This window comes from Scardinius erythrophthalmus, assembly GCF_964197995.2.
Source record: "Scardinius erythrophthalmus genome assembly, chromosome: 13".
Classification (NCBI taxonomy): domain Eukaryota; kingdom Metazoa; phylum Chordata; class Actinopteri; order Cypriniformes; family Leuciscidae; genus Scardinius; species Scardinius erythrophthalmus.
Window position 1 is genome coordinate 25,760,558 of NC_138233.1, and position 27,130 is coordinate 25,787,687.

The following is a 27,130-nucleotide window of genomic DNA, read 5'->3' on the forward strand; positions in this document are numbered from 1 at the left end:
TCACCGTCACGTCGTTCCGAAAGTCTTACGGGTTTGGAATGACATGAGGGTGAGTAATTAATGACAGAACTAAACCTTTAATTCATTCGAATAAATTCATATTTTGTATTAAATTATTACCTGTATAATAAAAATAATAAAATGAATATATAGAAAAAGTTAATTTTCTTATCTACATCATTTTTGGCAGATTTAGCCTGATTACCAGTCTTTCACACAGCTCAACTATCGGTTTCTTTGAATAAATCTGATGGACCAAACCTGGAGATTCGGTTGACAATGAAGAGGAATGCCCCTAAAGGAATGATGGAGAACAGGAACCACGGAAACACAATGCCAACCATTGCCAGGCAGAACAGCACTAGTGTCACATTCTGGAGCAGCATTTCGGCTTGCATAGCCAGCCTCACGTCAACTGTGCAAAGAGGAAGAATAGAGAGCCAACGTGTGAGAGAGCGAGACATCAAAACTCTTTGAGACGCCCCCGTCATCCCGCATTTGAAAAGGATTTGTGAACTGAGAAAGAGAGAGAGCGGTTCCTCACCCTCATCCATGTCCTTGGAGAATCGGTTGAGAATGCGTCCCAGGGGTGTTGTGTCGAAAAAGCGCATGGGGCTCAGAAGTAGAGTCTTAAATAGTTTATCATGCAGAACCGAGGCTGCCCGCACAGTGCACTGCAACAGCAACAACAACGCCACACACACAACAGTGTTAATAATGCATGAACACAGCAAAAATGCTAATAAATGGGCCGGTGATTTAAAAACCAATAAAATGCTTTAGTTAGGGTCTACAATGCAAATAAACAGGTCAGGGATGTAAATAAACATTTAAACAGCCATAATAGCTAGATTATATGAAGAGAAACCTTGGCAAGCATACAGAAATGCTTTTGCACTGGAAGTGACCAATGCTGCTCGAGTCTGACATCACTAAGCAAAGATCAACTTCAGCCACAGTAAAATAGGGAATACTGGTATAAAAAATTACTTTGTAGAACAGCAAAAGGTTTAAAGGGATAGTTCACCCAAAAATTACAATTCTGTCATTAATTATTCACCCTCATGTCATGTTGTTCAAAACCTGTAAGACGTTCATCTTCTGAACACAAATGAAGATATTTTGATGAAATCTGAGAGATCCCTTCATTTACAGCTACACAACTACCACTTTGAATCCCCAGAAAGGTAGTAAAGACGTCATTAAAGTAATCCATGTGACTCCAGTGGTTCAACCTTAATTTTATAAAGCGACTGTAGTGCTTTGTTTGCAGGAAAAAACATAATTTACCACTTTGAAATATTAATCTCCAACGTGCGTTCACAAGAGCACCACACTAAACGCGAGAGTAGACACACATGATACATCTGGTTAGAAACAATAGATGATTTCAATTAAAGCACAAGAGACCATTTCACCAGCTTTTGTTTTGATGCAACAAATTAAACCTAATTAAATATATACCAAGTACACTTTTTTATTTTTTTTTATAATACTGGTAACACTTTATTTTACAGTGTCCTTGATACATATGTTACATGTACTTACCATAGTAATAACAGTAAATTATGCATAATTACATGCAACTAACCCTCAACCAAATCCTAATCCTACCATAACCTTACGGTAAGTACATGTAGTTAATTAATATTAATCAGTACTGTAAAGTGTAACCCCTTATTTTAAGGTGTCATTGTTACAGTGTAATTATATATTTAAGTACTGAGTAATATTAATTAACTACATGTCATGTACTTAATATAGGATTAGGACAGGATTAGGGTTTGGTTGAAGGTTAGTTGGATGTAATAATGCATAATTTACTGTTATTACTATGGTAAGTACATGTAACATATGTATCAAGGACACTGTAAAATAAAGTGTTACCAGTATTATAAAAAAAAATAAAAAAGTGTACTTGGTATATATTTAATTAGGTTTAATTTGTTGCATCAAAACAAAAGCTGGTGAAATTGTCTCTTGTGCTTTAATTGAAATCATCTATTGTTTCTAACCAGATGTATCGTGTGTGTCTACTCTCGCGTTTAGTGTGGTGCTCTTGTGAACGCACGTTGGAGATTAATATTTCAAAGTGGTAAATTATGAAAAATTTATTTACTGTTATTACTATGGTAAGTAACAAGAACACTGTAAAATAAAGATACCAAGATTTCTTTTGATCATGTGACACTGAAGACTGGAGTAATGGCTTCTGAAAATTCCGCGTTGCCATCACATGAATACATCATTATTTAAAAATATATATATATTTGAATAGAAAGTAGTTATTTCACAATATTACAGTTTTTTTTACTGTATATTTGATCAAATAAACACAGCCTTGTTGAGCATAAGAGACTTCTTTCAAAGTCATTAAAAAATCTTACTGACCCAAAAGATTTAAACAATAGTGTATAAAAAAAATGTAATGTATGAATAAAATCATTTTGTCATTTTAAGTCAGGGGGAAATAAAGTGGTTGGGATCGCTGTGCAGTGCGTCAGAAATAGAAAGCAGGCATCATCAACAGTAGGCACACTTAGACATGCCGCGCCGCAAAGGGCACTTCTCATGAAAACAGCTTCTTTAATTAGAATGAAAGTGGTCTAGTTTCGGCACATTCCACAGATATCCAGTGTAGTCATGACGTTACCCCCAGCACTATCTAACACGATCTAACACACAAATGAGGCGTAGTAAATGATGAACGTCATCACTGCCCTGAGGTAGAACTGCAGCACATATAAACACGTGGTTGCATAAGTACAGATATTCTCACATACATGCTTTCATAACAAAATTCCTCATGTTATGCTTATGCAAGTACATTTGGATTTAATGGTTTCTGGCACAAGGGGACAAATTCATTCCAATAATAGAATATGTAAAGTTCCCAAATTTGCTATCTTACCTTCGGGTAAAAGAGATTAGCCATCATCGAGGAATTAGTGAATACAAGTGGCACACAATTACACAGACACATAACCTCTCTAATGTGCTGTCGGGTCTGCTTAATGGGGAAGGGGGCACAGGGTCCTGATGGGACACGCACACACAACCCCTCCAGCTCAAAGTCAAGACACTGGACAGATAAATGGATTTAGCCTGGAGGCAATTTCAATTAAACCGCAGAAAAAATGAAGGAGACAGAAAGGATGAGAAAGAGAAAAAAGTGGACACTTGCCAATGTCATGGATTGCAGAGCAAGGATTTAGTGTGAAAATTAAACTGAAACCATACCATATCAATAACATATCGGTTTTGCTGTGGGAAAAAGGCATTAATTGAGATTCCCCCCCTGACAGATTAACCTGGCACTCTCAGGTAGATTCAGGCAGTGATGAATAGTACATGAGCAAAGAAGAAATGCATCTGCCTAAGGACCCAAGCGTTTGATGAAAAATTCAGCAGGAAGCCTGAACAGAGGAATCTCGTGCGCTAACTTCGCTGACAATAAACTCCAGATTACCTTGACGAACACCAGCCCTCGCACGGTCTTCAGGAAGAGCGCCGCCCCCATGGATAAGACGTACACCCTGGAGTAGTACTGTATGTGCGGATTCAGCCGCATGCTATCGCTCTCGGCGGTCTCGTTCCCCTGCAGCAGCGAGGAATTCTGCAGGGACAAACGAACATTACCTTGGAAACATGATCCTTCCCTAGAGATTTCCAACATACAAGCTGAACTGTGTGCACCAGTCCCAGTCTCAATTATTTTACAGAATGCGAGTTAACGGCAACATCTGTTGCCGTGATTGTCCCTCTGAGTAAATCGTGTGGAGTCTGGCACTTCTAATTAGTTTCGGGATTGATGTTCATTTCAGCTGAGCGCCAAAAGTCGGTGATTCAAGCTGGCGTTGCCTTGCCTTAAAGGAATAATTCACCCAAAAAGGAAAATTGTCATCATTGTCTCACCATTATGGCGTTTCTAAACCTGTAAAGACTTCCTTTCTTCCATGAAACTCTGAAGAGTGTGAGCAAGTACGAACCAAGGAAACTGATTATTCTTTTGAGTCAGATCTTTCCAGTGCATTGGTTGGTTAATTAATTCACACTGATCAGAAATTCTCAGTTTGTTTTTCACAGAAGAAAGAGTCATGCAGGTGAGCAACTGATGACAGAGTTCTTATTGTTGGCTGAACAATCCCTTTAAATGGCAGAAAGTCAAAGCAGTGAGATTGGTTTACCCCGCTGCCCTGCCTGATCCAGTGACTCAGCCACCAGTTGCTGAAGGCGATACTGCCTGTGGTGAAGAGGAAGAGGAGGATGTTCACAATGAAGGCCAGAGGGCCTCCGGCAGCCTTGATGTAAGCAGCATACACGGGCCAGGCCACGGCCCCGGTCCCCTTTTCCTCCGCCTGCATGAGCTGCTCTGTGAGGTGCACATCAAACAACAGAAAGAGACAGAGAAGAACAACAAAGGAGTGTGACTCATCCACCAATATTAGCTCAGCTAAACTCAGACTGTTGTTCTCAGATTAAACCAGTGCTTCTCAACTGCTAGGCCACGACCCCAAGATAGGTCACACGTTGGCTAGCCAAACATCTGAACAAACTACAAAAGATCAGTTTATTTGCTGGGTGGTTTATATTTAGTATAACAGTCATGGGATGTTTGTATCAACTAGGCTTGTGTTTACATCATTTCAGATCAGCGAATGTGAGCGAGATTTGTTTTAAAAGTTTGAGCGTCTGTGTTTTCTCTCGAAGGACAAAAATTTGTTACTTGCGGCTAAGGGTGTGTTTGCACGACACCGTTTTCAACTGAAAAAAGGAAACTTTTTATATGACAGTCATTTACACGACAATTGCGTTTTGATGGCCTGAAAACGCAAGATTGTGAAAACGGGTTTCATAGTGCAAGGTTTATTGACCGTGTAAACAACAAAAACGGGAATTTGTAAAAACGGGCGACGTCATGCGTACGCGTATTACATGTTCACGCATGCGTATTACGTGTTCGTGGGGTGTTTCTTGACAAAGTGACATCGACAACTACTGGCCTGCCATGCATAATACAGCCTTTTCAGTTATTTGCACAGATCCGTGTGAACGGGGATCGTTTTTAGTACATCGTTGTAGAGTAAACATTTTTGTCTATTCAGCTTATGTCATGGTCATGTTATGTTAATGTATTTGTGTTAACTGCCAATTTAAAGCAAATTTTTAATGATCAACATATAATATTCATATAAACATTTATAATAACATATTATTAACATATATATTGTATACATTAATAAATCTGCATATACAGTTTTTTTTTGCCATTTTAAACATTTGACTCCAAAGTAATTTCTTGTTACTTTTTTGCATTGGTAATGGGTTGATGGTGTCACCACTTGAAATGCAATGTAGATTCAATGCAAACCCAGCTGAGAAGTGCTGGATTAAACAACTCTCACCTCCTTTATTGCTCTCGGCGTGCGGCTTGGCTGCATCATTGACATGAAGGGACTGCGGGCTGCTCTCCTCCTCTGCCCTCTGCTTGTTTTTCAGGTTCTTCCTCACCAGGTTCTGGATGACAGATGAACAGAATAAAGAGAAAGAGCGAGACCTGGTAAAGAGCAACCCGCAACTGAATAAGCCAGAACAACGGCTGTTGGGTCATTAATACAGAGATCAGTGACAATGTCCCTCGGCTGTTACTCCCACAGATCAATTCACTAATAAATTACAAAAACACAGCGAAAAATTAACATTTCAAAGCCAGCAGCTCTGCAGCCCGTGGTTCATGAATTTTGCAGTGGGTGATGTAGGATGTTTTGTGAGTGTGTGACCCTGGTGTTTTCCCATAGGCGGCATATCGCACCTCTTGCTGCACGCTGTTGAAAAGGGCAGCGTAGTCTCGGCCTTTCTCCATCAGCTGGGTGTGTGTGCCGTGCTCTGCTATCTGGCCATCCTTCATTAACACCAACTCATCACACTCTGGCAAGTACTGTAGAATAAACACACCCGGGGAAAGGACATAGAGTGTCATAAAACAGAGTTAGGAGACCTTATGTTATATTAACCTAAATCTAAGCATAATAATATCATAGAGTAGAAGTATAACAAAATAATAATGATATAAAATAAAATAAAATTATGTGTTGAGGGAAATCTTTATGTTTTTAATATTTTAATAGGGATGACATATTGATATCATCAGCTATCAGCTAATATTAGACATTTTTTACGTCTTAGTAACAGTCAATATTGGATTTATAGTTGAATTTAAAATTGTGCAGCTCATTTCCTATATTTTTTACCTTTCCGTCATCTAATGCTCACTTAAAACTAATTTAAGTAATCTTTAGCAAATCTCAAAACAAATATCCATTTTTTTTATAATGCACATTTTAATGTTATAGCATTTAAAATGTTTCATTTTAATTTTTCGTGTTTAATTCTTTACTTTTTATCTAGGACAGAATTTAAAGTATGTGCCATGTATCAGTTAGCGGCAGTGTTATTGTTAACTTAAAATTATTAAAATAATCGTTTTTGTTAATTGAAATAAAGCTGAAATATAATAAAACATGTTTTTTAAGTTAACTTAAAAACTTTTAGAAATGTTGCCTTGGCAACTAACTGAAATAAAATAAGTTTAAGATAAAGTACTAAAATTATTAAAAATAAAACTGAAATAAAAATGCTAAATATAAATATATATATATATATATATATATTTTTTTTTTTTTTTTGGAACTTGGTGGACGAGTTCGATGCCACCTTTCCCAGTCTGCGATACGTCTATGGTCTCTCGCTGTACATCACGTGCATTCATAAGCCTCTTGCCTGCAGTTGGTGCGTGACGAAGATGATAGTCCTGCCCTTGGCAGCGGGGCGGATGGCGCTGTGGAATAGGTGTGAGCCCACACGAGTGTCTACGGCGCTGAGGGGGTCATCGAGCAGAAGGATGGGTCTCTCGCTGTACAGCGCACGTGCCAGACTCACTCTCTGCCGCTGGCCGCCGCTCAGGTTGGCTCCTCTCTCTCCTATCTACAGCAGATAACTCAGTTACAGCCACAGTCATGATTATACACCACTTGTTCAAGGCTATTTACCATTGAAAAAGTAATATGGATATCATACAAGTGGGATTTGCACGACCTTGTACTTTGACTGTGTTTGTCGAGGACAGAGATTATATTAGGAGCATTATACCTCAGTCATATCGCCATATGGTAGCTCAGTAATATCAGGGAATAAACAGCATGCCTCCAGAACAGCATTGTACCTGGTGAGAGATGAGCGCAAAACTTGTTTAATTTTAGAAGAAAGGCCCAAGTCATTTGTATGCACAACTTACATTTGCATGGATAAAGCTCCTTACTTTTCCTCAACATATTGTTTTCCAAACAGGATGTTCTCCCTGAGGGAATCGTTGAGGATCCAAGCCTGTTGAGCAACATATGCGAATCCTCCATTTACAGCTACTGAGCCGCCGAGAAGGGTCATCTAGACAGAAGGCGAAAAAACAAACCTATACATCTGCTTTCACCCTGCTGAGAAGACCAGCTGGTTTATGTCCAGGCTGGTTGATGATGGTTAAAGGGGTGGTTATAAAAAATAAACGTTTTTCATTATTTACTCTAATTCCGTGCCAAACCCATATGCTGTTATTTTCTCAGTAGGACTCATAAGGTGAAATGCTTCTCTTTTCTGTAAAACAACAGCTGTCAAGCTCCAAAAAAAGTTGAAAAGAACAGCATTTATTTGAATCTTGTAACATCTTAAATGTCATTACTGACTATTTTGATCAATTTAACGCATCCTTGCTGAATAAAAGTATTCATTAAAAAAAAAATAAAAATCCGACCCCAAACTTTTGAATGGTAGTGCATGTAATTTCTCACCTGTCCCAGGAGAGCAGATAACAGTGAGCTCTTTCCACTGCCGACTCCACCACAAACCCCCACCAGTGAGCCCTGCGCAGAAAGCAGGCCGTCAAATCACGTCAAAATTATGTGAAAATAGAGTGAGTTTAATTCAAGTTCTGAAAAACTACAGCAGCCCTCTATTGAGTTTTCTTGCAGGCAAGGTTTGAGCCGCCCATGAAAAGCTTAATGAAGGTGAAAAATGTGCAGATGACCTATGACAGTACCTTGCGGATGCTCAGGTCTATGCGGTGCAGGGTTTTGTGCAGCGGCGGTCGTATGCTCTGGGATGAGGAGATGGTGCTCTGCGGGCTCTCCTGCTCCATGTGTGTGAGAAGGTGCTCCGCGTTGGGTTCCTCGCTCTTTCCTTTACTCTCCTCTGTGCTGATGTACAAGCTCAGTTTCTCCCTCCTCAAAAGCCTCCTCATTCCTCCTCTCTTCAGCTGAACTCGGCTCTTTTTCCCCTGTGAGCCGCAGGTCTTCTCCCAGGCCAGTGTGGCATCTTTAAACTCCACCGCATTATAGGGATCTTCCGTTTTGACCGAGATCAGCTCCCTATCCTCCATCATGAAGAGCTTCTGTGGGCAAAAGCGGAGGCATTAACACCGGGAACATCAAACTTGTTTGGTAAACAACACTTTGAAGGAATAGTTCTCCCATAAGAAAAATTATGGGTCACACTTCAGATTAGGGTCCAATTTTCACTATTAACAATGGCTTTTGCCTCAGTAAACTTCCAATTACTTCTTATTAATAGTTAGTAAGGTAGTTGTTAATAGGTATTGGGTCGGATTAAGGGATGTAGAATCTGGTCCTGCAGAATTAGGCATTAATATGTGCTTTATAAGTATTAATAAACAGCAAATGTCGTAGTAATATGCATGCTAATAAGAAACTAGCTAATAGTGAGAATTGGACCATAAACTAAAAGTGTTACCAAATTCTGTCATTATTTACTCACTATCATATTGTTTGAACATAAAATTCTGGGAACACAAAAGTAGAAATACTGCAGAATGTCCAGTCTGCTCTTCCATGAAAGTGAACATAGCATAAAAGTAGTCCAGTGCGACGATTTAGAGTGAATTTGAGCATGATTAAGGTTTGAGAACTACAGCAGAGGTGATGATTTTTAAGCTTGACGTATGAAATAAATAGTTTTGAAAGGGAAACGTTTACTGAACCTTTAGAAAAAGTTTGTATATGTGTTTTTTTCTTTAGTATCATATTTGATACATCATTGTATGTCTAAATAGTATGATGTATGAGAATATGGAGCTCATTCTCGAGGAGGAAAAAAATACACCTCAGTTTTATTCAGAGACCCAAACTGAGCAAAAATATGTTCTGATAGCTTGTAATGTTAATCAATAAGATGTTAATAACAGTAAAGCAGGCTACTAACATAAAATGCATAAAAATATAAGTTATAAATATAGATATACATTTCAATCTATATCTCCTAATATGTCTTAGTAAGATGATATTTAAATGCTTGGTTTTATGATCAAAGCTCTGTAGTTTTTAAATTTGGGGGAAAACGTAATGCAAAATAATGATGATTGCGAGATAAACAAAACGTTCCTCAAAAGCCTGATCGATCATATTTGATACTCACATTTTAGCATGATTTTTTGCAAAAAAAATAATGTTGAATAATCAAGTTGCACAAATCCAGTGAGTGTTCATCTTGAGCAAATTTATTCTTACATTTGATTTATAAATATCAGTAAAAGACACTTGTATCACAATCTAAAAGTGGACGTTTTTAGAATTATACTAAATTACAATTAAAAGCACTTTTACTTGTTAAAAAAGTATGAGCTATCAATCAGGTGACAGAAAGCATGCAACAGATCGTGTACAATGTGGGGGCAGATACGAGCAACCCACACATCACTGATCCGTAATTCACACATCACCAGCATAGACACACATGCATATTGGCACGTCTCCTTTAAAGGGTTAGTTCACCCAAAAATGAAAATTCTGTCAGTAATTACTCACCCTCATGTTGTTCCAACCCCCTAAGACTTTCGTTCATCTTCGGAACACAAATTAAGATATTTTTGATGAAATCTGAGCCATGTCTCACTCCTCCATAGGCTGCTATGTGACCGAAACTTGCTGGCCCAGAAAAGTTATTAAAGAGATCGTTAATATAGTCCAAGTAACTCCAGTGGCTCAATCTTAAGTATATCAAGCGACGAGAATACTTTTTGTGCGCAAAAACAAACAAAAATAACGACTTTATTCCACAATTTCCACTATTCATTTCCTTCTCTCTGGACCTCTAGTTGGTTCGTGTAGTGTTTTTGCGCTGCGCGTCTGTGTTACACGTCACCACGTAGGCTCACTATTGGCCGACGCCGGTCATGTGTGTGATGCGTGATGACGTGCAACACAGACGCGCAGCGCAAAAACACTACGAGGCCCAGAGAGAAGGAAATGAATAGTAGAATAAAGTCGTTATTTTTGTTTGTTTTTGCGCACAAAATTCTCGTTTTTTATTCTCGTCGCTTGATATACTTAAGATTGAGCCACTGGAGTTACTTGGACTATAATAACGATCTCTTTAATAACTTTTCTGGGCCAGCAAGTTTCGGTCACATAGAAGCCTATGGAGGAGTGAGACATGGCTCAGATTTCATCAAAAATATCTTAATTTGTGTTCCGAAGATGAACGAAGGTCTTACGCGGTTGGAACAACATGAGGGTGAGTAATTACTGACGGAATTGTCATTTTTGGGTGAACTAACCCTTTAATGTTTGGAAAAACATGAGGGTGAGGAAATCATGGCAGATCAGTCATTTCTGGTTCTTTTGTGGATGTGTTTTTGACCTGAAATCGTTTCACAGCCACGGAGCCCTCGGATAAAGCACGCACTGCCAAGGGCGTGACCTTTAGGGCAAAGGTCATGGAGTTGAAAACAGCAACAACGGTGAAGGCCTGCGCATTGAGACAGAAATGAAAACAGATCTCTGTGAGTTCAAGTTCGCTGTTTTTAGGAGTCTCGGATAGAAAGCGAAAAGCAGAAATATGGCTTAACCTGTGCTGCCGTGAGATCATAACCCAGAGCCATGTGAAGAGTGAACGTGCACACGCTGGCTATCACCACCACGACTGGAGCTACGCCCACCGTCAGGCTCTGAACACAGCCGGCCCACTCCAGTATCCTTCTCTCTTCTGATCGGACCTCTGGAGACACAAACAGAGGAGTCGTCAAAGAAGCAAGAGAACAGTTTTCTATCAGGCTTTGAGATTTACAACAGGTATGACTATCAAATTGCCCTGGGCTCTGTTGCATAAACTGCTTAGAATAGTCTCCCTCTCCTTTTGTCAGTCTATGGCCACACAATACCTTATTGTGTGACAGGAAAATGTATAATAATAATAAAAAATAAGAATTATACACAATTAATACAAATAACTGGACTAACTTCAGTCCAAAACATTTCCATTTTGCATTTTTCTAATTAGTTTTTTTTTAATTATCAAAAAAATAACAAATTGAGTGAAAAATTGTAAAACATTTCATTGATGAATTGTTTTTTTAACTGTATGCCAAATGCCTCAATGACATGATAGACGTCTAAAAAAATGTACGCTTTAAAAATTTAGCTGAGACTCCTGAAGACTTAGGGTCCGATCACACAGAAAGTGTTGTTTTTCATTGTAAACATGCTAGACAGCATCTTAAAAGGTGCAGTAAGCGATATCGAACAGAAACGCTGTTGAAAGTGTATCGGACCGAGCACCAAAACACACTTGTAGCAGAGAATGTCTAATAAGGTGAGAAGTTTCACTCTCAGTAAACTTCCGGCTTCTGAACTGGTTGCAGTTCCTCTCTGATTCCATATGAGGGCGCTCACAGGACGAGTGCAGAATGAATGGAGGTCTATGGCGCTATACCAATAAAAATCCACTTTTCTCAGGATATAATTTTTTGTCTAGTAATTTGAATGTTGTATTCGAAAGGAGATGCAAATAAATTACACATTGCTGGGTGTTAGATTTTTTTGAGTCACTTATTTGCTTTAAAACGTATTTTAAAGTGTCAATGACGTCATACACATGTACGACCAGAGATACTGCTTTACGGCAATCCTTCAGTCACTTTGGTGCGTTCGCGGTCTGCACTTTCTTTTCTCTCGAGGCTTCGACAACACAACTGACACAGGTAAACACACTTGTTAGAAGAGTTTTTGTTTTGTTTGTTTCTGGTCCCGCTGCGGATGACACGATGCCATCAAGCGGTATCTCTGGTCGTAATCAGTCCTTCACTGACCAATCAGCGTTCATTAGCAGAATGCTAGCGAGTTATGGGCAACAACAACTCAACCTGTAAGAAATCGAAAGGACATAAGTACTCGTTCATTCAACTTTCGACCTAAAACCCATGTTGAACTTGCAAAATCTACAATCAGATTTGAGATTTATCAACGGCAATCAGGTGAAAGAGACACATTTAGCCGTCTAGCCCCATTGACTCCCATTCATTTTGCACTCATGGCGATCGCCCCCGGTGGAACTCTGGTGATACTACAACCAAAATTCGGTACAATAGGACTTAATAGGGAGTGGGCAGGCTCTCCGTAGACGGGCTCTGCTTGTAGCCAATCAGCTAATCAACTTATGATGAGGGAGGAGATATTTGAAGAAAGACTTTTTGTTTCTCCTTGTCGTTCGTTCATCATGTTCACTTTATTTTTCGCAAAAGCTTTATTTTGTTTTCGCTTCAGGTATGATAAAGAGACATCCACTCTCTCATTGAAAGGAGGGGTGTGTTTGTTTGGGTTGATTTCAAATATCAACAGTGTTCAACAGTGATTCTCATAAATCGCTTACTGCACCTTTAACCGTAGCGCTCGCGTCTCTAGCATGACACAGCATTTTAAAAACGCTGCATTCACGGTAAAAGAAGTTGCGTCTCTAGACCTTGCACTTTTTCAGTTCCTCTGACCTACATCTTGCGTTTTTAACAGCAGAAACGCATTGAACCGGCCTTAAGGGAGTCAGTTCGGTTATATAATGCATTTGTTATTGTCTCTTGAAACTGAACTGTGTATGAACAGAACCATATTTAGTGAAACCTACTGTGTGAATGTAGCCCTATTGTGTTTCTACCCTACAATGTAATTTACAGGAGCCAAACGATGTCCAATCCGGCGGAAACACTGAGAAGTGTGACTGTAACGGAAGACAGATCGTAATCATATATGGGATGTTGCAGTAGATGGGAATGGTGAGGCATTGGATGGTGTCCAAGTGCCCCATTTCACCCTCCTTCTGCTGCACTAATATTTGTCTCCCGACTGCCTGGAAGCTGGCACATTCATTCAGTGCCGCTCTCTGGCTCATGGCCAAAGTGTTTTTCTGCTGGTCTAAACAACCAGAAGCACTGGACGTAATCTCTGAAAACATTGCTGGATCTCCGTAATTCAGATATAGAAAATGTTAATCTATGCAGGTTGTGATATTTTATTCATAAGTGCATGCAAAAAAAGTGCAAATTTTAGAGAGAAGGCCATGCATCCTTCATTTTCTGCTCAGCTACATAACAGGCAATATCATATGTGAAAATGGATTACTGAGGCAGTACGTCCCAATTTAAAGGTTTAAATTAAGATCCATTGCCTACATATACAGAGAGTTTTTGAACATTTAGGACCCAACTTAAAATCTCTGAATGCCTTTTCTTTTCCATACAAAATACAAGGACAGTACAAGCACACATTTTAAGCAAAACATTTTACAGAAAGTGGTTATAAATTAAAAAATGATGAATAAATATACTGTTCAAAATTAAGACAATTCATATTTGGTTTATGTTATGCGATTACTTGATATTCTTTTACCTATTCTATGATTCAAACATGTTTAAGTGTTTTTGCAAGAAGTCTCTTCTGCTCACCAAGGCTGCATTTATTTGATCAAAAGTACAGTAAAAACATGAATATTGTGAATATTATTGCAATTTTAAAGAACTGTTTTCTATTTTCACGTGTTTTAAAATGCAATTTATTCCTGTGATGTAAATCTAAATTTTCAGCATCATTACTCCAGTCTTCAGTGTCACATGATCTTCAGAAATCATAATAATATGCAAATTTGATTCTCAAGAAAGATTTCTTATTATAATCAATGTTGAAACCGGTTGAACAGAATTGAAACGTTGAAACATTATAAATGTCTTTACTGTCATTTTTGATCAATGCATCCTTGCTGACCCCTAACTTTTAAATGGTAGTATATATCCACGTCACCCAAATCATTATTATCTAACATTCAACAAAGTCAAAACACTCCAAAGGCATTATGGAATAAAGAGCGTTAAATGCTTTGTAAGTTAATCTTGAAGCTCAGGGACTCTCAGGACATTTCAGTGACTGAGGACCGAGGAAGGACAGAGCCAAGACAGTGGATTAGGAAACTTGAGAATGTTTCCTTTGAATGCAGTGTAAAGACACAGAGATGATCCTTTGATTTCCATGGAGACTATGACATCCAAGCGCTCAGAGAAACAGGAAGTGAGCATATAATGATGGTGACTAAGTCAGTGCTACTGTTTGAGTGGGTGCCGTTGAGCGCTGTCTTACTTTGAATGCTGTGGGAAAACGCCGTCTCCCAGCAGTACATCTTAATGAACTTAATACAACCCAGGATCTCGTTCATCAGTCGGACGCGCTGGTCCGTAACCCCCACACACTTCTTACGGAAATACGCTGTCATGCGGGAGGCCAGCATCTGTGGGAATTAATTAAGTTGTGAAGAACCACCTGTACAGCCAGTCACAAGGTCACAGTGTGTCCTGACTCAAAGGGAAATCCCCGGAGTAAAACTATTAATGTACGGCACAAAAATGACAGAATGTTCCGATTTTCTGCTCAAATACATTTTGTGACCTTTTAATGTGGCTCAAATGACATCTAAACTGCTGCTGAATGCATGAAACCCTTTTCCCTGGCATGCTCATCATAACATCACCATATTTTATAATGTAACTGAATATGACTTCATGTTTTGACCTCATTTTGATTTCATACTTTTTGACCTCCAGTCTTAAACCTTAAGGCAGGTTTTAGCTTGTCTGGATGGTTTACGCAGGGTTATATAGAATGTATATATATGATCCATGCAAACTCCGCACAGAAAGGACTCCTCGACCCAGGGACCTTCTTGCTGTGAGGCGACAGTGCCACTGAGCCCCAGTGCCGCCAGACTGATAGATTTGTTTGTAATATTTTAAACACATGCGCAATATGCATAATGCCAGTTATTACATTTATGCATTTATGAGTTAGATTCTGTCTTGACTATACATTTTTTAGCCGTGCTTTTGGTACAACAAACAAGTTACCACTGGATGTTCATAGATTTATTCAACAAATTAGAAAGGTATATCGGGGCAGTACCATGAAGACATTTAAAATCTAATAAGAGGATTTGTATATAGGCAGCGGAGAGATCTGAGTGTTGGAGTAATGTGATTTCTCATTTTAGAGCGAGTTCGCATTCGTGCAGCTGCATTCTGATCTCTTTGTAAAAATTGAATAGAGCTCTTCGGTAACCCAGCAAAAACGTGATAATACTGCAGTTTTAGTAACATTGCTAATATGCTTTTTTAAACTGAGGTCACTGCTGTCAAACACGAATCCTACGTTTCTGACCCCATTACTGGCTTTTAGATATGGATCAACAGATGTTCTCCATGTGTCATTAGTGATAACAAGTGCCTCTGTCTTATCTTTGTTTAGCTGTAGAAAGTCCACACTTTTATGCTCTCTATGCAGTCCAGCAGGGTTGAAAAATAATTGTGGGCATCTAGTGCAAGTGAAAGATAGAGTTGCATGTCATCTGCGTATTGGTGAAAAGAAATATTATACTGATTGATTAATTAACTGTATAATTACACCAGCAAAAAAAAAAAAAGCATGTGTAGGTTAAATAATAGAGGACCCAAAACTGAGCCTTGACGTCATGATATGATGTAACGCCTGGAGGTGTAGGTTCCCAGCGCAAGGTAGTATTCCTCGCTGCTTAAGTAGGATCTGAACCAGCTTGATAGACTCGACCCAGTTCTGTCGTCAGGGGTGTAGAATCTCATGATCAACGGTGTCAAAAGCAGCACTCAGATCTAAAAGAAATAGTCCCAAATAACCTGCAGATCGTTTAAAACCTTAATCAAGACTGTTTCTGTGCTGTGGTTTGCCTGGAAGTTTATTGCCATTGAGCTGTATGGACACTATTTTTCAGTTATTTTACCAATAGATTAGAGAAGATTAGAGATCAGTACAACTACTGTAGAGCACATCAACTACAGCAGGGGCCTAACAATTGCAGTTTGAAAAATGTGCGCAAAATTCCTTGCTGTAGGGACTGATTAACAATATTAAGGATGTCTGGTAATAAGCAGTTCATAACTGTTTTAAGAAATTTAGTCGGTAATAGGTTGAGAGAGCAGCTAGAGGAATTCATACATGATATCACCTGTTTAAATATATTGAGGCTGACAGCTGATTCAAGCATGCTTAATTTTGTTCCTGTTGAAATTTCATTCGGATCGATCGAGGTGTTTACTTTACATTAAGTCTTTTCAGTCCTATTGAGCCATCAATCCTCTTACAATGATTTTTGCTATCAAACTGCCCTCTAAGAAAACCTGTGTCAAATGTGGGGAAAGGGAATAAAAATGTTATTTGGGCCATATTCAGCTGCAGTGTGTGCTAACTTACCCTAAACACAGTAAATACATTCAATTCATTACCAAAAGCATTAGATGTGTTTATCTTACCATGGCGGGATAGAAGATGACAAAAATGGCTGATCCCACGAGTGCAGTTGGTCCTAAGAAATAGGTGGTGTATGACAGACCCAGAATTCCAACAAGAGGCCCTCCGGCCAGCAGACAGCCCACTGAGACCGCCTCATACAGACGCTGTCCATCACTGGAGCAAATGTTTACCAGCTGAAAGAGTAACAGTATGAGTCATTCAAAACTAAAACATGCCACGGGCCGCCATGCTATATAGCACTCAGACCTCACAAACACAAACACAATTCGGATTTAAAGGGCTAAAAGGACACGCAAGCCCTGAAAAGTGGGCTAAAACTACATAGAGGACCTGAACCCTCCCATCAAGACTCTCAGATGTTATTTTTCCTTTACATTGGAGTAAACAAGGCATGACCTGAGAAGCTGTTCTCTCAATGTTGAAATTCTTAGTGGAGAATCTTGTTTACAAAAGTGCTGTTCCTAATGAATAGTTCAATATTTATTACGAGAATGCAGTTCACCTCTCCCGTGCTGACGTCTTTAGTACTGCGTAGTCGGAGGATCTTCTGAAAGGCAAAAGTGAGCGCGGCTCCCCTGAGGCGTGCGGCCGTGCGGTAGTTGACAGCCCACACTAAAGCCAGAGACCAGGAGCGCATCAGTTCCATGAGGAAAATCCCCCCGACCAAAACCAGCCCGTACAGCAGCTTCACCTCTGAGCTTTGAGAATACTCGAGCAGGGCTCGGACCAGCAGAGCCTGAGAATAACATGGCAAAACAAGGATGCCGAGGGAGGAGACAGGTGTACAAAGACTTTTCAGAGTTTTTTTATTTTAATATTTGAACAGAATCAAAATTACATAAGGGTACATAAGGGTTTCAGAGGTGATCTTTGAGGTTTTATGGTATCAGAACATCCTCTGAATTCTGCTAGGGTCATGGGATCAAGTATAGCTTAAGGAAAATACAAGAACACACTGAGGTTTTTTTCTTTGACTCGGTCTTAAAATATTTTCATTCTAATTAGAATTCAGATCTGGTCCTGGATGCTGATTGGGCATTTACTTAATCACAAAAAAATGGAATTAATAATAATAATAATAATAATAATAATAATAATAATAATAATAATAATAATAATAATAATAATAATAACTAAATTGGAAACTAAAAAAAAAAAAAAAAAAGTTAATCATCCTCCAATCACTTTTCAAATTGTTTTTAGGCCTCTGACAAATGCAATACCATTTAAAAGTTTGGGGTCAGTTTAAAAAAAACAAAAAAAAAACTATTCAGTAAGGACCCATTACATTCATCAAAAGTGACGTGAAAAATGTATCATGCTTTTCACAAAAATATTAAGTAGCACTACTTTTTTTTAACATTGATAATAATAAATGTGTCCTTGAGCAGCAAATCATCATATTAGAAAGATTTCTGAATGATCATGTGACACTGAAGACTGGAGTAATGATGCTGAATTTTCAGTATCATTACTCCAGTCTTCAGTGTCACATGATGAAAATAAAAAGTTTTGAATTGTAACAATATTTCACATTATTACTGTTTTTACTGTATTTTTGATCAAATAAATGTAGCCTTGGTGAACATAACAAACTTCTTTTAAAAATCTTAAAGAACACAAAATAAGCCCAAAATAATAATATTTTTTGAGATATTCACTTAAAGATTTGGGCAGGACTGGTGAGGGAATATTTCATTTCTGACATGAAAAGAGCATTCAAATTTACTGCAAATAAATGAGCGTGCTGCATAGACAATAGCTGGCCCATGCAACACTAAACAAATCAACACAAGGAAGTGTGCTATTTTGTAACATGTAATCCCTGATAATGCTATTAAGCGAGTGCTGTCAGGGGCATGTGCGGCCTTGTGTGGGGAAATAAAATTAACAGCTGCGCTCCCAACACTGTCGCAGTAAGAAACTCCCAGCTACACCAAAATAAATCCCCTCATAGTGAAACTAATAAGATCAAAAATGTGCGTTTTTTTGTTGTTGAGAATTTTTAATCCTAACTCTAAATCACTCTTTGTTGAATAAAGATCTAAGCTCATTTGGCAAGAGAAATAAAGCAGCAGGCAATAACTTGAATAATATGAATAACATGCCCCTGGACCGTGGAATATCAGGGCACACGTCATAATCCTCTGGATTAAAACTAGTTTGAAGTAAGAGAAGGTATGAAAAACCTTTGCTTTCCATTATACATTTAATTTTGAGTCAGCACGAGCTGCAAATATAATCTCTCAAATTTATCCCTTGAATATAAAACTGTTCGTAACTGTGTGCAGTTAGGCTGTTTTCTATGTGAAGCAGGCTTCCACTGCCACACTACATTCGTTATCATGCACAGTCAAAGGCACAGTTCATCCATAAACAAACTTCCAGTCATTATTTTCTTACCCACATGTCATTACAAACACGTATGACTTGATTTCTTCCATGGGACACACACTAAAAGAATCTTTACATTGATTTTTTTTTCATTCAACAAGAATTCATAATGATTGCTGACTGTAACGCTCCCAATAGGAAGTGAGTCACACAAAGATATTACAAAAGAAGACTAGGAATATATCACACAAGTCATAATGACGACTTATATAATGCTTTTTGTCCTTTTGGATCTTGTAGGCCTGTGGACTCTATGAATTATGGTATGCACAAAGTCTGTCAAGATTCTTAAACATTGTCCATTTGTTTAGCATTTATAGGTGAACTATCCCTGTAAAGGCCAGGACACACCAAGCCGACACCAAGCTGTGTTCAGCGTAGCGAACGAGTCAGTGCACGAGAATAAAAGCAAATGTGATAAAAGCGAGCAAAGATGTCAAAACGGTACAGACAGAAGGCTATTATTAGGCAATTATTATTATGTCATCTTACCTGAGGATTCGAATACACAAATATTTTCATAATAGCATGGGCTGACTGGAAAGTGATCAGTGTGATTGATATTCAAAATGGTAAGTGAGCACTGCTTACGGTTTGTTTATCTGCAGTACTAGTTTAGGTTTCCCGTTTTGAATGACGACAGTCGCCTTTAGTCTTTTTGGTGTGTTCAAGCGCAGCATTTTGGCCGACCGACAACACAGTCAGCTTTCATCACCACTAGTTCTTTGACGTTGGCTTGGTGTGACACTTGGTTAGAGGCTGGATAGGGGAACAGGTCAAAGGTCACCAATCCTGGGGCTGGTGGCATAAACTGTGAAGACTTAGTCATCAATTAACTTATTAGTCATCAATTTTCATCGACAGTTCATCTTAACTCAGTTCCAAAGAATTTACAAGGATGGCTTAATTTGATACAGAAAAGTAAGACTGAATGCCCCTTGACTAAATGCTAGTGGGTCATGCAAGAATTTTAAAGGGATACTTCACCTCTGGAAAGATGAATGTGTATTTAAAATAGGTCATTTATGTAGAAGAAATGTGAAATTATTTTTTAATTTGGAGCTTTGTAGACTAAGAAAAGCCAGAAAATGTATTTTTGGCTTATGTGGATGAAAGACAACAACTCCCAGAATGCACTTGCTTCACTGCCCTAGGAGGCCACTCCCAAGCCACGCCTACCGGTAAGAGAGGGCAGTTGAAAACAACAAAGCTAAGCTACACGCGAGTCTCCGTGATGAGTTTGCCCTTGATTTCGAGATCGTCCAAAATGTCCGGGATTCGGCTTTTGTGTTCTACAGTCGCCATTCATTCATCATGTTTACTGTGGCGAGCAGGACGAGGCTGACGGCCGTGGGAGAACGGCGCGAGGCCGGTGGCGTCATTACTGGGACGCACCGGTCTCGCATCTCTCACGGAGGAGCGGGAATTTTCTTAGCAATGGTAAAACGCACATCAACCGATCACTTGTTTAGCGTTCATGTAAACACTACATTCAGATTCACCACTCGGAATGAATTCAGCTAGATTGAAACAAGAGGTGTGCATGTAAACAATGAATGGCGACCGCAGGAAGCAAAAGCCGAATCCCGGACATTTTGGACGATCTCGACGGCTGGACATGTCCGGGAAAAAGAGGATGGCATTGGGATTGGAAATCAAACGCACTGGCACTGATCTGTGATAGGTCTGTTAGCGCATTAGGTCCAACCCTCTATGGGCGGGTTTGAAAGAGTGGGAACTAGTGCTTGTAGTCTCAACAGAAATCCACCCCTCTTACACTTCCAAATGTAAAAAATGACGATTTTTGCGTCATTGTGGGAGGAAGTGTAAGAGGTAAATACGGATTTCTCCCGTTTCAGGGGAAAATGAGAGAGTGTTGCACGACCATTCAATATTATGACTGGGTTTCTAACAATGCAAAGCTTAATGCAAATGGGTGGAGTGTTCCTTTAAGGGTTAGTTCACCCAAAAACGAAAATTCTGTCAGTAATTACTCACCCTCATGTTGTTCCAACCCCGTAAGACTTTCGTTCATCTTCGGAACACAAATTAAGATATTTCTGATGAAATCTGAGAGCTGTCTCACTCCTTCATAGGCTCAACCTTAAGTTTATCAAGCGACAAGAATACGTTTTGTGCACAAAACCCCCCAAAAATAACAACTTTATTCAACTATTAATTTTCTTCTGGGTTACAAAGTCTTACAGGGTTGGAACAACATGAGGGTGAGTAATAATTACTGACAGAATTTTCATTTTTGGGTGAACTGACCCTTTAAGACACTGTTTTAACATAATGGCTATGTTTATGCAATCGGCCCCAGGTCATACGAGTTCTTAAGACACAGTCTTAGCATAATGGCAGTGTTTATGCAACTGGCCCCAACGGGTCAGTTTTGTCAGAAGGAAAAAGAGGAAAACTAGAACTCACAGATCCAACAAATCCAGCCACCATGGTGATAAGCAGGGAGAAGATGGCCACCAGCATACGGGTCTGACAGAACCTCCAGAAAACCCGGGATAGAGACGGCCCGTCCTTCCCCTGCCGCTTGAGTTCCTCGTGCCACAGCCACTCCAGTCTGAATGATGCATTAAATCATGCAAATGCATTGTTTAAACTACATGGCAAGTGAGTGGACTGTTTAATGAAACCTCTAAATGTTATTTTGTTATTTATGAATGTGATATTATGTACAATTCATCCATGCATATATTTTTATAATAGTTTTTTTTTAATGTCTTGACTTAATCAGAATGTCATAACTGGATTTTGCGTTGAAAGTGACACACTTCTCTCTGGTGATGTATGCAGGACTTCTCCAATCATTTAGTCGCACCCACAATTAAAATCAAATCAACAACCAATGCATAGAACCAAATACACGGCCAACATTTCTGTTACACAAGTCACAATACAGAAGGAAAGATAAAGAAAACTTCCATTTTATAGCGACTTTAAACTGTTAGACAAAATCAAAATTAAACGTCCAATATTAAAGCTGCAGTCCGTAACTTTTTTTGTGTTCAAAATTTACAAAAATTATATAATGAACGAGTACATCATGAATCAATTTTCCAAACAGTGTTTCTGTCTTATCCTGAATCACTACGGTACTACCCAGGGGGCAAAGGGGGTTTAGCAGACATGGGCTGCTGTAAAAGGTTGTCATATAAAAATGAAATCTATGATGTCTGAGGATCACAATCTGTGTGGCCAACCCGGTCAACAAGCTGCTGGAAACTTGTAATTAGGGTCAAAACAATGTTACCTCAAATTCGGCTTTAACTCCCAGAATCACCCAAACATGCTAAAACGGTTTGATTATATTCATGAATCGTGAGCCATATCTTCCTGATACTTTATGCTAGAAACAAACTGAGCACACATTTAGAAAGAGTGGAAGATAAGCTTTCATCTGATGCCTTGATTGTACATGTAATTAGAATGTAAGAGTTAACAATGCCTCTTAATTCATAGGTAGGCAAAAAAAAAAGAAAAAAATATTGAACATTCCATTTGTAATCGGTAGCATTCTTTTCCCTTTGTTGTTGTTAAAATAAACAAATTACCATGTAAAGTTAACTTTTACTGGATGAAATCATATTTTGATTTTTTTTTTTTTTTACTAACCAGACAGTCCTCATGGCCCATAACACATTTAGAGGGAATGCAATGTCAAGCCTATAATAGCCTGTCAATTCAAACAAGATCCAAGAAAGAAGTTTACCATTAACTGGTGTTAATTGTATACTGCTCTGTTTCTGTATGTACAGTATATCGTTTGCATATTTATGCAATATCAATTATTTGTATTGCAATGTCTATTGCTAATATTCTTTCACAAGTGGGATAGCTTTATTTATTCTATTGAAATAAAAAAAAGGGATTTGAGGATTTTGGGTTAGGCTGGTTAGTGTTCAATCCAGGTGTTTGGAGTGTGAGACAAAGGTACTGACAACTAAATGCTGAAAGACTAAAACACACAGGAGTCATGTGTGGAGTAGGTTTAAAAGTATTTACTGATTAAAACTGTTACATTAAGTAGCAATTTGTACACACACACAAAAAAAAAGACGAAACAGACAAACAGATTACAATTCAGGGTGATAACTAATTTCTGTAATAATGTTTATACACTTTGTTTAGCTGTTTCGGAATCACCGCTGCTGTCGCTGCTCTATTGTTTCAGCATGCTGTGTCCTGCTACATTTGGTTGCCAACCCCTAGCAACGGCATCCTATGTAGCATGGAGCCGTTCTTCTGACAATCTTTAACCAGAGATGGGCACAAATACATCAAAAAGTATTTAATTAAAATACAAGTAATTTGTAATTTGAAAATACAAAAATATATTTTTTACAGTCTTCTGTAGTGTAAGTGTGGCGTTAGGTACATGTAAGAGTCTAGAATATTGCAATATTATTGTTTAGTGCAGAAGATGTGCTTTTAACGTACATGTTGCCACATACTGTCATAATAAAAGATAATTACGCATATAACACTATATTTGTATTATTTACACAAAAACTAGTTAACGCTGCTGTGAGGGCGTTTCTAATAGCGCGGCTGTGACAAAGTTGACAACTTACTTTCTTCCGACTGCCATTATCTATTTTTTTACTCTTTTTGAAAGTTGTGAAAACACCGTTCACTGTTTCTTTTGCTATTTGAGCAAATTGGAACACAAAAATATATATTTAATGTAGTCTTTCATTCACTGCTATAGAAGTTAACCCAACTATGATGCCTTACTTTTCTGAGAAACCCAGAAATGTGAACAGGGTCAATAGGATGTGTCACATCACGTGATTTACTTGCCAAAAACTGTGATAGGCAATTTGGTAGTCCTATTTGTATTTTATGTCTATGGTCCTAGGGATAGTTCACCCAAAAAGGAAAATTAGCCCATGATTTACTTACCCTGACGTCATCCTAGGTGTATCTTACTTTCTTCTTTCAGAAGAATACAATCAGAGTTATATTAAAAAGTGTCGTGGCTCTTCCAAGCTTTATAATGACAGTAAATGGGTATATTTTTCATCAAAGTGCATCTGTCCATCATAAAAGTGCATCTGTCCATCATAAATGTGCATCTGTCCATCATAAAAGCGTATCTATCCATCATAAAAGTACATCTATCCATCATAAAAGTGCATCTATCCATCATAAAAGTGCATCTGTCCATCATAAAAGTGCGTCTATCCATCATAAAAGTGCATGTGTCAATCATAAAAGTGCGTCTATCCATCATAAAAGTGCATCTGTCCATCATAAAAGTGCATCTATCCATCATAAAAGTGCATCTATCCATCATAAAAGTGCATGTGTCCATCATAAAAGTACGTCTATCCATCATTAAAGTGCATCTATCCATCATAAAAGCATATCTATCATCATAAAAGTGCATCTATCCATCATAAAAGTGCATCTGTCCATCATAAATGTGCATCTGTCCATCATAAAAGCGTATCTATCCATCATAAAAGTACATCTATCCATCATAAAAGTGCATCTATCCATCATAAAAGTGCATGTGTCAATCATAAAAGTGCGTCTATCCATCATAAAAGTGCATCTGTCCATCATAAAAGTGCATCTATCCATCATAAAAGTGCATCTATCCATCATAAAAGTGCATGTGTCCATCATAAAAGTACGTCTATCCATCATTAAAGTGCATCTATCCATCATAAAAGCATATCTATCATCATAAAAGTGCATCTATCCATCATAAAAGTGCATCTGTCCATCATAAATGTGCATCTATCCATCATAAAAGTGTGTCTATCCATCATAAAAGTGCGTCTATCCATCATAAAAGTGCATCTATCCATTATAAAAGTGCATCTGTCCATCATAAAAGTGCATCTGTCCATTATAAAAGTGCATCTATCCATGATAAAAGTGCATCTATCCATCATAAAAGTGCATCTGTCCATCATAAAAGTGCATCTGTCCATTATAAAAGTGCATCTATCCATCATAAAAGTGCATCTGTCCATCATAAAAGTGCATCTATCCATTATAAAAGTGCATCTATCCATGATAAAAGTGCATCTATCCATCATAAAAGTGCATCTGTCCATCATAAAAGTGCATCTGTCCATCATAAAAGTGCATCTGTCCATCATAAAGGTGCATCTATCCGTCATAAAAGTGCGTCTATCCATCATAAAAGTGCATCTATCCATCATAAAAGTACATCTGTCCATCATAATAGTGCATCTATCCATCATAAAAGTGCATCTGTCCATCATAAAAGTGCATCTATCCATCATAAAAGTGCATCTGTCCATCATAAAAGTGCATCTATCCATCATAAAAGTGCATCTGTCCATCATAAAAGTGCATCTATCCATTATAAAAGTGCATCTATCCATCATAAAAGTGCATCTGTCCATCATAAAAGTGCATCTATCCATTATAAAAGTGCATCTATCCATGATAAAAGTGCATCTATCCATCATAAAAGTGCATCTGTCCATCATAAAAGTGCATCTGTCCATCATAAAAGTGCATCTGTCCATCATAAAGGTGCATCTATCCGTCATAAAAGTGCGTCTATCCATCATAAAAGTGCATCTATCCATCATAAAAGTACATCTGTCCATCATAATAGTGCATCTATCCATCATAAAAGTGCATCTGTCCATCATAAAAGTGCATCTATCCATCATAAAAGTGCATCTGTCCATCATAAAAGTACATCTATGATGGATAGACACACTTTTATGATAGATAGACACTTTTATGATGGACACATGCACTTTTATGATGGATAGACGCACTTTTATGATGGACACATGCACTTTTATGATGGATAGATGCACTTTTATGATGGATAGATGCACTTTTATGATGGACAGATGCTCTTTTATGATGGATAGATGCACTTTTATGATGGGCAGATGCACTTTTATGATGGATAGATGCACTTTAATGATGGATAGACGTACTTTTATGATGGACACATGCACTTTTATGATGGATAGATGCACTTTTATGATGGATAGATGCACTTTTATGATGGACAGATGCACTTTTATGATGGATAGATGCACTTTTATGATGGACAGATGCACTTTTATGATGGGCAGATGCACTTTTATGATGGATAGATGCACTTTAATGATGGATAGACGTACTTTTATGATGGACACATGCACTTTTATGATGGATAGATGCACTTTTATGATGGATAGATGCACTTTTATGATGGACAGATGCACTTTTATGATGGATAGATGCACTTTTATGATGGATAGACGCACTTTTATGATGGATAGACGCACTTTATCATGGATAGATGCACTTCTGATGGATAGATGCACTTTTATGATGGATAGATGCACTTTTATGATGGATAGATGCTCTTTTATGATGGACAGATGCACTTTTATGATGGATAGATGCACTTTTATGATGGACAGATGCTCTTTTATGATGGATAGATGCACTTTTATGATGGACAGATGCACTTTTATGATGGATAGATGCACTTTAATGATTGGTAGACGTACTTTTATGATGGACACATGCACTTTTATGATGGATAGATGCACTTTTATGATGGATAGATGCTCTTTTATGATGGATAGATGCACTTTTATGATGGATAGATGCACTTTAATGATGGATAGACGTACTTGTATGATGGACACATGCACTTTTATGATGGATAGACGCACTTTTATGATTGACACATGCACTTTTATGATGGATAGATGCACTTTTATGATGGATAGATGCACTTTTATGATGGACAGATGCACTTTTATGATGGATAGATGCACTTTTATGATGGATAGACGCACTTTTATGATTGACACATGCACTTTTATGATGGATAGATGCACTTTTATGATGGATAGATACGCTTTTATGATGGACAGATGCACTTTTATGATGGACAGATGCACTTTTATGATGGACAGATGCACTTTGATGAAAAATATACCCATTGACTGTCATTATAAAGCTTGGAAGAGCCACGACACTTTTTAATATAACTCTGATTGTATTCTTCTGAAAGAAGAAAGTAAGATACACCTAGGATGACGTCAGGGTAAGTAAATCAT

General features: G+C 38.2%; 1 protein-coding gene across 3 annotated transcripts in view; it reads right to left on the minus strand.

Moving 5' to 3' along the window:
* Nucleotides 1-27,130, minus strand: part of LOC308700699 (ATP-binding cassette sub-family C member 5) — a 43,643-nt gene that overhangs the window by 8,584 nt on the left and 7,929 nt on the right. For 2 of the 3 annotated variants that reach the window (XM_081382456.1, XM_081382455.1), the window contains 17 exons: nucleotides 21,483-21,630; nucleotides 17,161-17,394; nucleotides 16,658-16,831; nucleotides 14,463-14,610; nucleotides 10,913-11,061; nucleotides 10,705-10,812; nucleotides 8,090-8,440; nucleotides 7,842-7,913; nucleotides 7,319-7,443; nucleotides 7,150-7,222; nucleotides 6,781-6,984; nucleotides 5,813-5,938; nucleotides 5,406-5,517; nucleotides 4,188-4,372; nucleotides 3,470-3,616; nucleotides 545-674; nucleotides 262-415 (listed from right to left, as the gene is read on the minus strand). In XM_081382456.1, the coding sequence (XP_081238582.1) occupies nucleotides 262-415; nucleotides 545-674; nucleotides 3,470-3,616; nucleotides 4,188-4,372; nucleotides 5,406-5,517; nucleotides 5,813-5,938; nucleotides 6,781-6,984; nucleotides 7,150-7,222; nucleotides 7,319-7,443; nucleotides 7,842-7,913; nucleotides 8,090-8,440; nucleotides 10,705-10,812; nucleotides 10,913-11,061; nucleotides 14,463-14,610; nucleotides 16,658-16,831; nucleotides 17,161-17,394; nucleotides 21,483-21,630 (2,640 nt within the window). Of the gene's footprint in view, nucleotides 1-261; nucleotides 416-544; nucleotides 675-3,469; nucleotides 3,617-4,187; nucleotides 4,373-5,405; nucleotides 5,518-5,812; nucleotides 5,939-6,780; nucleotides 6,985-7,149; nucleotides 7,223-7,318; nucleotides 7,444-7,841; nucleotides 7,914-8,089; nucleotides 8,441-10,704; nucleotides 10,813-10,912; nucleotides 11,062-14,462; nucleotides 14,611-16,657; nucleotides 16,832-17,160; nucleotides 17,395-19,643; nucleotides 19,790-21,482; nucleotides 21,631-27,130 lie in introns of those variants that run through there. The other variant, XM_081382457.1, reaches the window with a different exon arrangement.